The sequence below is a fragment of the Zeugodacus cucurbitae genome, chromosome 6 (assembly GCF_028554725.1).
Source record: "Zeugodacus cucurbitae isolate PBARC_wt_2022May chromosome 6, idZeuCucr1.2, whole genome shotgun sequence".
NCBI classification, from domain to species: domain Eukaryota; kingdom Metazoa; phylum Arthropoda; class Insecta; order Diptera; family Tephritidae; genus Zeugodacus; species Zeugodacus cucurbitae.
In genome coordinates, this window is record NC_071671.1 from 29074461 (window position 1) to 29090050 (window position 15590).

Sequence of the window (15590 nt, forward strand, 5' to 3'; positions counted from 1 at the left end):
GACCATGAAGAACAACAAAGCGGCGGGAGTCGATAGATTACCGGCCGAGCTTTTCAAATACGGAGGCGAAGAACTGATAAGGTGCATCAGCTTCTTTGCAGAATAAAGTCGGAAGAAATCATGCCTGACTATTGGATTCTCAGTGTGCTCTGCCCAATCCATAAAAAGGGAAATCCCACAATCGCCTATCGAGCGTACTGTGTGAAAGACTAAAGCCCACTGTCAACAAACTGATTGGACCGTATCAGTGTGGCTTTAGACCTGGAAAATCCACAACAGACCAGATATTCACCATGTACCAAATCTTGGAGAAGACCTGTGAAAAGAGGATTGACCTGAGCTAACAAGCATCATTATATTTCTAAAATGCTAAAGGCATATTGTGTTCTCACTCAGGTTTGTTTAACTTTTATTTATTTTACTAATTTTTTAATGATTTTATAACTGTTAACACATTACGCTATTCAGAAATACTTATATTTGTCGTTGTACCGGTTTTATGTGAGAAATTTAATTTGTTTTCTTCAGACAATTTGTTTTTAATTTTATGACGGACAAGTTCAAACGCAGATTCGTACAAAAATGTGTATTGTTCCAGTGTTTGTACCATCTTCATTCTTTGAAATCTTAATTTTTTAACGGTTTCATAAATATTTATCTTAAACTCATACTTCAAACGTTGTATTATTATATCCAATGCGATAAATGTGCCAGTACGTCCAACTCCTGCACTACAGTGAATCACAATTGGCGAATAACCAGATACTCGATAACTTTTTATTTTACGTATAAAACTTATCAAATGTGCAGGATCCTTGGGACATCCGTGATCCGGCCATTTTTTGAAAAAGAAATGGTCAATTTTCCGTTTTAATCCATACTTATCATGAGTAATTAACATCTCAGATCGGTCATAATATTCGAAACATGTTTTTCTCCTGATAGTAACGGAAACTCCATTTGAGTTATAAGGGAAATATTCGTGGCATTTTATCTGAAAATATTAAGAAAAGAAGAGAGGTTATATCTATAATATAAGAATACCGGACATGTAGTTATGCTATCACTGACATTAAAAGAGCCGTACTTTCTTGACACATTAAATATTGAATGTTTTTGAATTTTGGTGTTTAAAATGTACTAATTTTGCTAAATTTTACCTATTTATTTTTGCATATCCTTTTAAATACAGTAAAAGCTCTTTATTCGCGAGGTATATGTTCCATAAATATGCCGCGAATACAGAAACCGTGAATATGGGATGGTAATTTATATGGGATAAGTTCCTAGATGACAAAAAAAAAAATAGTTTTTGAACATTTTAAATAATTATCTTAAGGCTTAGGCAATGGTTTGAAGAATTTTGTAATTTTTTCTTGCTTAGCAGTTTTCAAAAGCTCCTTCAATTCAGACTGATACACAGCAGTCGCATTAGCAATTTGTCTCTTAAAAATTAGACTTCGTTCCATAGACGGATCAATGTTCATAAAGAAATCGCAGAGCTCATTAGCCATTCTTAAACCTTCACTAAGATTTTTCAAATTGAATGTCACGTTTCCAGTGCTCGTTGAAGCCTCTTCTTCAATAGGTTGTGAATTTAACATTTCCTCCAAGTCGGTTTCAGTCAAATCTTCCTCTTGCGATTCAAGCAATTCCTGAATGTCACTTGATTCTATCTGTTCGAACCCATCTCGTCCTATTCCATTCGTGATTTCGGCTATGTTTGCCGTCAAAATTTGAGCTTGCACAGATTCTTCGTCATTTTCTGCAGTCATAGCAGGCCAGAGTTTTTTCGAGCATGACTTCAATGTGTGTGGCTTCAGTTCTTCCATTGATTCTTTTATGTTTACGATGCATTTTTCTATGTCAAATTTCTTCCAGCATTCCATAACATTCATATCAGGATTACATTCCATATTATCCAATATGATTTTGAAGGTTCGTCTAATGTAATAGAGCTTAAAGGCCTGGATTATTCCTTGGTCCATAGGTTGAAGCAAAGCCGTCGTGTTGGGAGGTAAAAATTTCACTTTTATATTTGGATGCATAATTTCAAGTTCGCGAGGATGACCTGGTCCATTGTCCAAAACTAGGAGCGCTATAAAGTCTAAATTCTGTTTTTTCAAATAAGTTTTAATTTCAGAAAACAAACAATTCCGGAACCAGTCACAAAAAATAGAGCTTGTAACCCACGCTTTCTTATTAGCACGCCAAAACACTGGCAGATTGTCTTTGTTCTGATATTTTAAAGCCCGAGGATTAAACGATCTGTAAAGCATCAGTGGCTTAATGACACAATCTCCAGATGCATTAGAGCATAGCAGCAGTTTAACTCTATCCTTTGCTGCCTTAAATCCAGGAGCAGACGTTTCGCTTTTAGAAATGAATGTTTTGTTTGGCATTCTCTTCCAAAACAGTGCAGTTTCGTCTGCATTAAATACTTGCTCAGGTTTGTATCCTCCATCAGCTACTAGGTTCGCAAATTCTTCTGGATATCGTCCGGCTGCAGCAGTGTCTGCAGATGCTGCTTCTCCAACGATTTTGATGTTATGTAATGATTGTCTCAACTTATTTATTTATTGAACCAACCTTTTGATGCTTGAAATCCTCCATCTGTACATTCACAACTAAAACTACCATCAGGTTCTTTAAAATGAGCGTAAAGACGCTTTGCCTTCTCCCGGACCATTGACTACTCAGGGGCACCATTTTTTGGTTGCGGTCTTCGATCCATAATGACAACGCCACTTCCATTTTTTCTATTGCTGGATCACGAACAATTTTAGCTGACAGTGAAGTTGAAGCTACAGACGATCTTATTTTATCTTCCGATTTTTTTATCGATCGTACAGTTGATTCGTTGACATTGAATGAGCGTGATATGGATGCAAATGACTCTCCAAGGCGTAAACGATCAAACATTTCTATTCTCACTTTAAGCGGTAACACAGTTTTTTTCGTGTCGAAACTCGTTTCTCATTTTTATACTCTCGCAACAAAAGTTGCTAAGAGAGTATTATAGTTTTGTTCACATAACGGTTGTTTGTAAGTCATAAAACTAAACGAGTTAGATATAGGGTTATATATATCAAAATGATCAGGATGACGAGTTGAAATCCGGATGTCTGTCTGTGCGTCGGTCCGTCCGTTTGTCCGTACAACGAATAACTTGAGTAAAAATTGAGATGTCTTAACGAAACTTGGAACAAGTATTCCTTGATACTCTGAGGAGGTTGCTTTCGAAAATGGCCAAAATCGGACCATTGCCACTCCCACAAAATGGCGAAAACCAAAAACCTATAACGTGTCATAACAAAGCCATAAATTAAGTTATGAAAGTAAAATTTTGAATAAAGGCTCGCACTAGGAAGAGGCATATTTGGATGTAATTTTTTTGGGGAAGTGGGCGTGTCCCCGCCCCCAAATCGGTTATTTGTATATATCTCGCAAACCAATAAAACTATATGAACCAAACTTTCTGCAGTTTTTTTAGCCACTTCTTAATACAGTCCAAAAATGAAAGAAATCGAATAACAACCACGCCCACCTCCCATACAAAGGTTAGGTTGAAAATTACTAAAAGTGAGTTAACTCACTAACGAAAAACGTCAGAAACACTAAATTTTACAGAAGAAATAGAAGAAGGAAGCTGCACTCAGATTTTTTTACAAAATGAAAAATGGGGGAACTACTCGACAGTTTTCTATGAAATTCGGTATATAATATTTTCTTGACACCCTGAAAACACGGATGAAAAATGGGCGAAATCGGTAAACAACCGACTATTTTCTTATAACTCAATTTTGAATTCCATAAGGAACCAATGAAGGTAGCGGAATAAAACTTTACACAAATACTGCATATCATCTCTGTCTTCGCTTGAGAAAAAATTGTCGAAAACGGATCATAACTTTTCAAGGCCCCTGTTATCGAACATGTTGAACTCCGCGCCTAAGGGTAAATTTTAACCGAAGATATGGTTAGATATATTAATGTAATTCAGAGGAAATTGTTTTCTTCTAATAGTGTGTCTCTGTTCCAAAAATTATTAAAATCTGGTAATAACATCTCCTAGCTCCCATATACCTAATTATAAGTTTTTCAAAAATACGGCTGGTTAATATGTGAGATATCTTAGCAAAATTAAGTGAGTGTATAGTCTTGGATATAGTGTACCTTGCTGGTGAAAATAAATTAAATCGGTTCAAGAATTACCTCAGCCCTCATACACTATATATGACAATTTTCATTATTGTATTAAACTTTATGCCGAATTTATAGGTAAATTTGTGTGTTATCTTAATAAAATTTCTTCAATAAATTGCGAGAGTATAAAATGTTCGTTTGCACCCGAACTTAGCCTTTGTGCAGTAGAGACGTGTTACTCGATCACAATTTTTGTGACTAATGTGTAAGAAAAACAATAAAACACGCAAAGCGGTTTTTACTATAAACGGAACAACAACATTTAAAAATATACATACACTTGTGCTCACAGAATTAAGCCACTGCATAGCAAAACTACGTTTCTGAAAATAAATTCACCGAATTATCTGTTCATTTGAATAACGGTATGCAAAAAAGTTGCGTTATATGTTGGGAAGTTGCTAAGATCATATTCAGAGAAATAAAAAAAATTAAAATAAATTCGCAGGTGATCTAGTCGTGTGAGCTCATACAATTAAGGCAATGTAACAAAACCTTAGCAATCACGATCTGTGTAAAAAAAAATTATTAACAAAGTGAAGAGTATATTGGTTCCACTTAATTTAAAGTGTTGTTTGAAAGTTTTCTAAAAAATGGGAACAAGAGTTCAGTTTCATGTGAGCCTATGGAAATATTACCAAAAGTTCAAAAATATTACGAAAATCCTGTAATAAGATTTCTATTTTACTTTTTTATTAGTCCATTTAACAAGAATATTGGGTTGGATACCTATAGGAATAATTTATTATTATGTATGTACTTATTAGATCCGCGATTAAAAAAAATTTTAGTCGCGAATATAGAAATTGGGTCTCATTTTTTTAATCCATATATGTAACTATGTATAAAAAACTTAAAAAATTCGTATCGGAATATGGCATTTACAAATTTAACGAAGGACCAATGAAAAATCGAAAAAGCCTCGGATGAGACACCCCCCTTTTGATGATGACCTCTGCAAACGTTTTAAGGATAATGATTTAAGGGCATGCAGCTGGAATGTCCGTCGCCGAGTCCTGGCATTCACCCCGGTAGATGAACATCTAGCCACAATCAGCATAAAATCGAGACTCTTCAACATATCGCTTACTTGCGCCCACGCCCCACGACTTCTCTGGGGCCCGAAATATGGTCGTCTGTAGTATCAGATTCTAGCATAAAAAAATATATCAAGCTACTTGGCTGTCTCCTGATCGAAACACGCGCTCTCTGACAGCACTCATCAGCATCTCGGTATAAGCGAACTGTGGGACGGCATCTCAAACTCACTGCGTATAGCAACAGCCGAAACAATTGGATTTCGGCAACGACAAAAAACAAGCTGGTACGATAAGGGTTGCCGTCTGGCAGCGGAGAGAAAACAGACTGCCTACCTCGTAACGTTGCAAACGACCACAACACGTGCGGGATGGAATAATACCGAGAGCTGAAGAGGGAAGCGAGACGCATCTGCAGACAAAAAAGAGAGAGGCCGAAATGCGTGAGTACGAAGAGCTTGAAAAGCTGGCAGACAGATGTAATGCTCGAACATTTTATGAAAAAATGAAGCAACTTAACGAAGGTTTCAAGACCGGAGCATCCTCATGTAGAGACCGAGGTGGTAATGTGGTAACCGATGTCCAGGGCATACTGGGATTATGGAGGGAACACTTCTACGACCTGCTGAATGGCGGTGAAAGTACAACACAAGAACAACAAAGCAGCGGGGGCCGATAGATTACCGGCAAAGCTATTCAAATACGGCGGCAAAGAACTGATAAGGTGCATGCATCAGTTTCTTTGCAAAAGATGATCGGAAGAAAGCATGCCTGACGATTGGAATCTCAGTGTGCTCTGCCCAATCCATAAAAAGGGAGATCCCACAATCTGTGCAAATTACCGTGGGAAATAAATATCGCCTATCAGGTTCTATCGACCGTACTGTGTGAAAGTCTAAAGCCCACCGTCAATAAACTGATTGGACCTTATCAGTGTGGCTTTAGACCTGGAAAATCGACAACTGACCAGATATTCACCATGCGCCAAATCTTAGAGAAGACCCGTGAAAAGAGGATCGACACACACCACCATTTTGTCGATTTTAAAGCTGCTTTCGACAGCACGAAAAGGAGCTGCCTTTACGCCGTGTGACTTCTTTAACTTGATACTGAAAAAAATTATAAGAGCTGAAGAGCTAAATAGAGAAGGTACAATCTTCTATAAGAGTGTACAGCTGCTGGCGTACGTCGATGATATTGATATCATTGACAGTTATAACTTCGAAGTCGTAGCTAATTTCGTATACCTGGGAACCAGTATCAACAACACTAACAATGTCAGCCTCGAAATCCAGCGCAGTATAACTCTTGCCAACAGGTGTTGCTTTTGACTGAGTAGGCAATTGAAAAATAAAGTCTTCTTTCGACAAACCAAAATAAAACTCTACAAGTCGCTTATCATTCCCGTCTTGATTTATGGTGCAGAAGCGTGGACGATGTCAACATCATATGAGACGATAATAGGAGTTTTTGAGGGAAAATTTTGCGCAAGATTTATAGTCCTCAGAACATTGGCAACGGCGAATACCGCAGACGATGCAACGATGAGCTGTATGAGTTATACGGCGACATTGACATAATTCAGCGAATAAAAAGACAGCGGCTACGCTGGCTAGGTCATGTTGCCCGAATAGACGAAAACACTCCAGCTCTGAAAGTATTCGATGCAGTACCCGCCGGAGGAAGCCGAAGAAGGGGAAGACCTCCACTCCGCTGGAGGGACCAGGTGGAGAGCGACCTGGTTACACTTGGATTCTCCAACTGGCGCCGAAGTGCGAAGGAAAGAGAGGAATGGCGCGCTCTCATCGATTCGGCTATAACCGGCTAAACGGTTCAACGACAATTACATACATACATCGAATCCGTTTCGATCGAAAAATTTTACGTCGGAATCATTGAAACCGTATCGAACATAAAATTTATGATCACATATGAACTCACTTACCGACTCAAAAAATACATTCCGCGGCTAATAGATATCGCTAATTACGAAATCATTGAATCCGCAAAATCGAAAATTTTAGTCGAAATCTATCCGTTGATGAGTGAGTTGCGGAAATTTAAAATAAATATGTAAGCCATTTGGAAGTTTTTAAGTACACAATAACTGCGGACGGACTAAATTATATTTTATATGGGTATTTTACAGACAAGAGATAAAAACAGACTAACGAAAATAAATTAAAGATGTTACAAAGCGATATAAAGTTGCCCCCTCGAAATAGCGAAAGAGTTTTCTCAAAGAGCTTCAGGTGAATTAAATATTTTTTGGCTGAAATTTTACAATTTAAATTTTTTTAAATTTTACATTTTCGATCAAAAATCTTTATCGTATCGAAATCAAATTCGCTGCGGAATCAATGATTACTAGTTCAACGATTACGAGACTAATTGAATTCAGGATGCTCAATTATGGGGCAACAACCACATCTCAGGAACTGCTCGATCGATTTCAATGAAATTCAGTACATAATATTTTCTTAACATCGTGATGACACGAACGGAATAAGGGTAAAATCGGTTCACAACCACGCCTACTTTCCCTATAACTCAATTTTGTATTCCATCTGATTACTTCAATTTATATTATATACATTAGGAACCAATGATGATGGCGGCATAAACCTTTACACACATACTGTATCTGAACTGTGACATTACTTAACTAATTTTTCACCGAAAATATCGGTAATTCTCTCAGATATTTTAATGTAATTCTCTAAATTTTACAGAAGAAATAGCAGAAAGAAGCTGTACTTAGAATTTTTTACAAAATTGAAAATGGGCGTGGCACTTGTGGGTCAAAAACCATATCTCAGGAAGTACTCCACAGATTTCAATGAAATTCGGTATATAACATTTTCTTGACACCCTGACTTGTGGAAAATTGTAATTGAATTGAATATGACTTTGAATTTTATCAGCTGATGCAAATGAAAACAAAATACGAACAAATTATTCCGACTTAATTATTATATAAGTACAAGCAATATTAATATATTACTTTTCATAATTTTTATTAGATTCCAAACGATTTTTGGAATTACAATTTATTTTGAATTTAGTTTTTTTCTAGATGTCAACATGTCAGAAAATATACATATGATTGTGAAAAATTGTGATTATGTGTGGATATGATATTGTATTGTAGTACGGAACACCCTTTGCTTTGGAATAAAATTCAGAACATCGGTGATACACATACGGACGGTACTACAATATGTACCGTCGACGATCCCATTACTACTTAGTTCTACAAATTTAGCAACCTAAGTTCGGTTGAAGAAATTAAAAAAAATGTTTTTAAAGAGGAACAAAAACTTTACTTTTAACATAAATTTTTTGTACAAGTTAATATGTCAGCTAACATAACATAAACTGCTACTAATGCTACGCAAGTTCACGCGGAGCTCTTCATGCTGTAATGATTGCTACGTTCATTTGCATATCAATATCTACTCTTTATCGATATTATCACCAACTAGAGCGCATAGCAGCTGAGTAACTCTTTGATGGGTGACATTCGAAAGGTCATGTAAAAAACACAGAAGTGTTACGGTACCTTTAGAAGTTGTAGTTTCAATCATAAAGCTGCTCACAGCAAGATCACCTAAGGAGTAAGATCATATAGCAACAGCGAGAGTTTACCTCGTGTAAAGGGAGCCATTAATTACTTGTTGCTGCACCAACACAGAAATGCAGAGAAATATATGCTTGGGCTTTGGCTTAGTTAGGGCAGATGTAATGTAGAAGTGAAACTGTGAACATCAAGAATAAATAATTGGAATATAAATGACAACTTGTTTAACTGGGGCCCAACGTGGGGTCAAGAACCTGCAAACAGAACATACGAATTCTGAAGGAACCGAGGCCCTGTAAAAAGAACATTTGAATTCTGAAGGACCAAGGACCTGCCAAAGAACATAGCAATTCTGAAGGACCAGAGACCCGCATATTCTGAAAGGACATAAGGAATCCCGAAGGACTACGAACCAACAAATTCATCATTACTAAAAATATTAAAAGTGTGAGTGATTATTTAAACAATTTTCAAGTGGCTATCTAAAAACTTATAAATTAAAAAACCTACATTTTACAATATTTAAAAAATTAATAGCAAAGCAAAAGACTTTGTAATTTCCAATTAAAACAAATTGACAAACAAAGATTTTCAGGAAAAAGTTAGCATTCAACGAATTAACCTTAAAAAGACACGTTTTAAATATAGTGCTATTTAGAGAAAGTATTGAATGAAATACAAATTTTACCAATACAACAACCTCATGTTACATAACAAATATTGCTTCTGGTATTTGAATTAATTTAGAGCTAATCATAAAACTGAGAAAAATTTTTTATTAATAATCAATAAATATTTATTGATTTAAATATTGAACAATTAATATAAAGTTGCTTCAAATAATTTAAACAATTTAAAACAAGACTTATCAAATTTTCGTTACCAGTCCCTTTAAAAAAGAAAAAAACTAAATTATAAATTATAGACAGAAAGAAGTTGAAGAATTAAAATCTCTGCCCGAATTTAGTGGTGATACTGTTTCCTATCCTGCTTGACGAACTGCAGCTGAATTCGCCATTAATTATTACTCGGAGGGTTCGGAAAATATTATATCGCTATGGGTATTTTCCGAAACAAAATTATTGGTTCCGCAAACACCACACTTGTGTCTTTTAACACGGTGCTTAAATTCAAGGCAATTATAGCTAGACTAGATCAGGAATATGCCGATAAAAGGCCTCTGTATGTTTTGGAGAATGAACTAAGTATCCTTAGACAGGATAGCCTTTCTATTACTGACTATTATAATAAGGTGGGCAAAAAGCTATGCCTCATCATAAATAAAAAAATCATGACGTATAGCGGGAATAAAGATATTATTGCCACATTAAATGAGCGTGCTAGAGAAAACGCGTTTTCATATCAGGACTTCGACGTCCATTGTGCGATATCCTTTTTTCCACCAGACCCAAAGATCTTACAACTGCTCTTGCAGTTGCTCAGGAGCTCCAAGCCAATCATCGAAGACATAATTTTGCAGAAGCATTTGCTGTTGGAAATACTTATAAATTCAATAAGCCGGTAATGTCTCAATTTAGACAGATAGATTACAATAATGGACCGCATGTGGGCATTCACTTCAATTCAAGTTCTAATAAACCAACCCCAATGGAACTCGATAGCAATACAAGTTATTACAGACAGCCTAATAGTATTCCGAAACTATCTACTCAACAGCCTCATTCTACACCCAAGTACATTCCTAAACCACATCATCCAAATCAGAATCTGCATACAAATTATAAACGAGGTCGCGAACAGTTCCATTCTGATCGTGCACCCCTTCAGAAACTACAGAAGGTAAATTTTATGCCGGAAGAATTAGAACCCTTCCCAAACGAGGAGGAAAATTTCAGCCAGGATATCAATTTTGAAAATTAATATTATTACAACTCGCAAAATGACAACCATAATTACAATGACGATGCTGTAGCGGAATATGGGGACGAAATAAATTATTTAAACTAAAGTCGCTCCTACCGTTTATTATGAAAAAGTGCAAAAACAGTCAGGAGCTTCGCATTTTAGTGGACACAGGCACTTCAAAAAATTTTATAAAGTACTTTCCATTCCTTCAAGGAATCAAATCTTTGGAGAAACCTTTTAATTTGAAATCCAAACACGGTAAAAATCTGATAAATAAAAAGTACTTAATTAATGTGCTAGGCAATACCTCAACGTTCTTTCTGCTTTCAAGGTTAAGTACATTTGACGGTATTATAGGTTACGATTTTCTAAAGCATATTGATGCGAAAATTGATACTGTCGAAGGGTGTTTACTTTACCGAAATGATAAAGAAAAACTACACTTTCTTCCATGTGAACAAGTAAATTACAATAGAAGAAAACTCAGTTCCATTAAAATTCCAAGCACAGTTTCGTCAAATAATCAGTAAGAATATTAATTCATTTGCTGACCCAGATAGTGCCTTGCCTTATAACTCAACAGTTAAGGGGAGAATTCGCACAAATACTGACGAACCGATATACAGCAAGAGTTATGTCTGTAGCGCCGTTCATTAATAAAGAAATAAAAAAAACTTCTTATAGATGGAATAATAAGGCCATCTTCTTCGCCTTATAATTCTCCTGTCCACGTAGTATCTAAAAAGGGATTTGATGAAGATGGAAAGCCAAAACTGAGAATGGTGATCGATTTTCGGAAACTCAACGAAAAAACCTTCCAGATCGTTACCCTATTCCGGATACATCTGTAATCCTAGCCAATTTAGGAAGGTCCAAGTTTTTTACAACATTGGATCTTAAGTCAGGATTTCACCAAATCATTATGTGCGAAAAAGATAGGCAAAAAACAGCGTTTAGTATAAACAACGGATAATATGAATTCTGCCGATTACTCTTTGGGTTAAGAAATGCGCCCAGTACTTTTCAAAGGGCCATTGACGATGATTTGCGCGAAACTATAGGGAAATATTGTCACGTTTACGTCGACGATATTATTAGCTGCAATGAGAGGATGGAGTCATATGTAGAAGTTCACGTAAGTGAGGAAAGTTTCTGACTGCCATTCACTTGGGAGTGGCCAGGAACGATTCTTTTACATGTGGCTCAAGCAGCTCACAACTTCCGGTCTTAGACCAAGTATCCTCTGGGTAGCCAACAGACATCCGCCTGGAAGCGAGCTAAAGTGAGAAGGCGAATCCCGCTTATGCGGTTGTGCGTAGGGCTTGGGACCCACCACATAAAAACGAATAACCAGTGAATAAGAAACACAGGCCTCGGATGAGAAACCCCCCTTTTGATGACGACCACGGCAAACGTATAAAGGACTATGATTTAAGGGCATGCACCTGGAATGTCCGGACCCTTAATTGGGAAGGTGCCTCTACCCAGCTGGTTGATGTCCTCGTAAGAGTAAAGGCTGACATCACCGCAATCCAAGAAATGCGATGGACGGGACAAGGACGGAAGAAGGTGGGTCCTTGTGACATCTACTACAGCGGCCATATAAAGGAGCGCAAATTCGGTGTGGGATTCGTGGTGGGAGAGAGACTCCGTCGTCGAGTCCTGGCATTCACTCCGGTGGATGAACGTCTAGCCACAATCCGCATCAAAGCGAGGTTCTTCAACATATCGCTGATTTGCGCCCACGCCCCGACGGAAGAAAAGGACGATGTGACCAAAGATACCTTCTATGAGCGCCTAGAACGTACCTATGAGCGCTGCCCCCGCCACGATGTCAAAATCGTGCTTGGCGATTTCAACGCTAGGGTGGGTAAAGAAGGTGTCTTTGGCACAACAGTCGGAAAATTCAGCCTCCATGACGAAACATCACCAAACGGTCTGAGGCTGATCGACTTCGCCGGGGCCCGAAATATGGTCATCTGTAGCACTAGATTCCAGCATAAGAAAATCCATCAAGCTACTTGGCTGTCCCCGGATCGAATCACTCGCAACCAGATCGATCATGTTGTGATAGATGGACGACATGTCTCCAGTGTTTTTGATGTGCGTACGCTTCGTGGTCCCAACATCGACTCGGACCACTATCTTGTAGCAGCTAAGATACGCACCCGCCTCTGTGTAGAAAAGCGCACACGTCAACAAACACAAGGAAGGTTCGACATCGAGAAGCTGCAATCACAACCGACAGCCGAACGATTTTCTACTCGACTTGCACTCCTGCTCTCTGAGAGCACTCATCAGCATCTCGGTATAAGGGAGCTGTGGGACGGCATATCAAACTCCTTACGTACAGCTGCAACCGAAACCATTGGCTTTCGGAAAAGCCAAAAAAACAGCTGGTATGATGAGGATTGTCGTCTCGCAGTGGAGAGAAAACAGACTGCTTACCTCGCAATGTTGCGGTCGACCGCAACACGAGCGGGATGGGAAAGATACCGAGAGCTGAAGAGGGAAGCGAGACGCATTTGCAGAAAAAGAAAGAAAGAGGCAGAAATGCGTGAGTATGAAGAGCTTGACAAGCTGGCCGACAGGGGTAATGCTCGAAAATTTTACGAAAAGATCCGGCGACTAACTGAAGGTTTCAAGACCGGAGCACACTCCTGTAGGACCCCCAGTGGTGATCTAGTGGTTGATGACCAGAGTATACTGTGTTTGTGGAGGGAACACTTCTCCAGCCTGCTGAATGGCAGTGAAACTACAACACCAGGAGATGGCGAAGCCGATTCCCCAATCGACGACGATGGAACAGATGTTCCATTGCCCGACCGTGAAGAAATAAGAATAGCAATTACCCGCTTGAAGAACAACAAGGCGGCGGGGGCCGATGGATTGCCGGCCGAGCTATTCAAATACGGCGGCGAAGAGCTGATAAGGTGCATGCATCAGCTTCTTTGCGAAATATGGTCGGAAGAAAGCATGCCCGACGATTGGAATCTCAGTGTACTCTGCCCAATCCACAAAAAGGGAGACCCCACAATCTGCGCCAACTATCGTGGGATAAGCCTCCTTAACATCGCTTATAAGGTTCTATCGAGCGTACTGTGTGAAAGACTAAAGCCCACCGTCAACAAACTGATTGGACCTTATCAGTGTGGCTTTAGACCTGGAAAATCAACAACTGACCAGATATTCACCATGCGCCAAATCTTGGAGAAGACCCGTGAAAAAAGGATCGACACACACCATCTATTTGTCGACTTTAAAGCTGCTTTCGACAGCACGAAAAGGAACTGCCTTTATGCCGCGATGTCTGAATTTGGTATCCCCGCAAAACTAATACGGCTGTGTAAGTTGACGTTGAGCAACACCAAAAGCTCCGTCAGGATCGGGAAGGACCTCTCCGAGCCGTTCCATACCAAACGAGGTTTCAGACAAGGTGACTCGCTATCGTGCGACTTCTTTAACTTGATGCTGGAGAAAATTATAAGAGCTGCAGAGCTAAATAGAGAAGGTACAATCTTCTACAAGAGTGTACAGCTCCTGGCGTACGCCGATGATATTGATATCATCGGAAACAACACCCGCGCCGTTAGTTCTGCTTTTTCCCGCCTGGATAAGGAAGCGAAGCGAATGGGTCTGGTGGTGAACGAGGACAAGACGAAATATCTCCTGTCATCAAACAAACAGTCAGCGCATTCGCGTCTTGGCTCCCACGTCACTGTTGACAGTCATAACTTTGAAGTTGTAGATAATTTCGTATACCTAGGAACCAACATTAACACCGATAATAATGTCAGCCTTGAAATCCAACGCAGAATCACTCTTGCCAACAGGTGCTACTATGGACTGAGTAGGCAATTGAAAAGTAAAGTCCTCTCTCGACGAACAAAAACTAAACTCTACAAGTCCCTCATCATTCCCGTCCTACTTTATGGTGCAGAAGCGTGGACGGTGTCAACATCCGATGAGACGGCACTAGGAGTTTTCGAGAGAAAGGTTTTGCGGAAGATTTACGGTCCCTTAAACATTGGCAACGGCGAATACCGCAGAAGATGGAATGATGAGCTGTATGTGTTGTTCGACGACATAGACATAGTCCAGCGAATAAAAAGACAGCGGCTACGCTGGCTGGGTCATGTTGTTCGAATGGATGAAAGTGCCCCAGCTCTGAAAGTTTTCGATGCAGTACCCGCTGGTGGAAGCCGAGGAAGAGGGAGACCTCCACTCCGGTGGAAGGACCAGGTGGAGAAGGACCTGTCTTCACTTGGTATTACCAATTGGCGCCAAACCGCCAAAAGGAGAGATGCGTGGCGCACTGTTGTGGACTCGGCTATAACCGCGTAAGCGGTTTCTACGCCAGTTAAGAAGAAGAATGAGAGTCTCACCTAAAAAATCGAAGTTTTTTAAAACCCAAGTGGAGTTTCTAGGGTTTCTTGTTTCTAACACAGGTATTAGAACCTGCCCAGATAAAATCCGTGATATTGTTAATTACGAACCTCCCCAAACTTTTCGAGCGTTGCGTTCATTTCTGAGATTGTCAGGATATTATAGGCGTTTTATAAAAGACTATACTGCAATCGTCAAACCTTTGACAGTCTACCTTCGTGGAGAAAACGGACAAGTAGGTTCACGTTATTCAAAAAATGTGAGAATTGACTTTAGCCCTCAAGCAGTTCAAGCTTTTGAATGAATAAAACAAATATTAGCTTCCGAAGATGTTTTATTTCAATACCCAAATTATAATCAACCTTTTGAGCTGGCAACAGATGCCTCTTCTACTGCTTTAGGTGCAGTTTTGTCTCAAAAGGGTCGCCCAATTACCATGATTTCACGAACGCTCTCAGCTACCGATTAAAATTATGCTACTAACGAACGTGAGCTACTGTCGATTGTATGGGCAT

The 15590-nt window shown here is 38.9% G+C and overlaps 1 protein-coding gene across 26 annotated transcripts in view; it reads right to left on the reverse strand.

Annotated features, from left to right (window-relative positions):
- Positions 1-460: 460 nt before the first annotated feature.
- Positions 461-15590, reverse strand: part of Ptprq_4 (phosphatidylinositol phosphatase PTPRQ) — a 474745-nt gene continuing 459615 nt past the window's right edge. For all 26 annotated transcript variants that reach the window (XM_054235185.1, XM_054235183.1, XM_054235189.1 and 23 more), the window contains one exon: positions 461-994. In XM_054235185.1, coding sequence (XP_054091160.1) covers positions 461-994 — 534 coding nt within the window. The remainder of the gene's footprint in view (positions 995-15590) is intronic.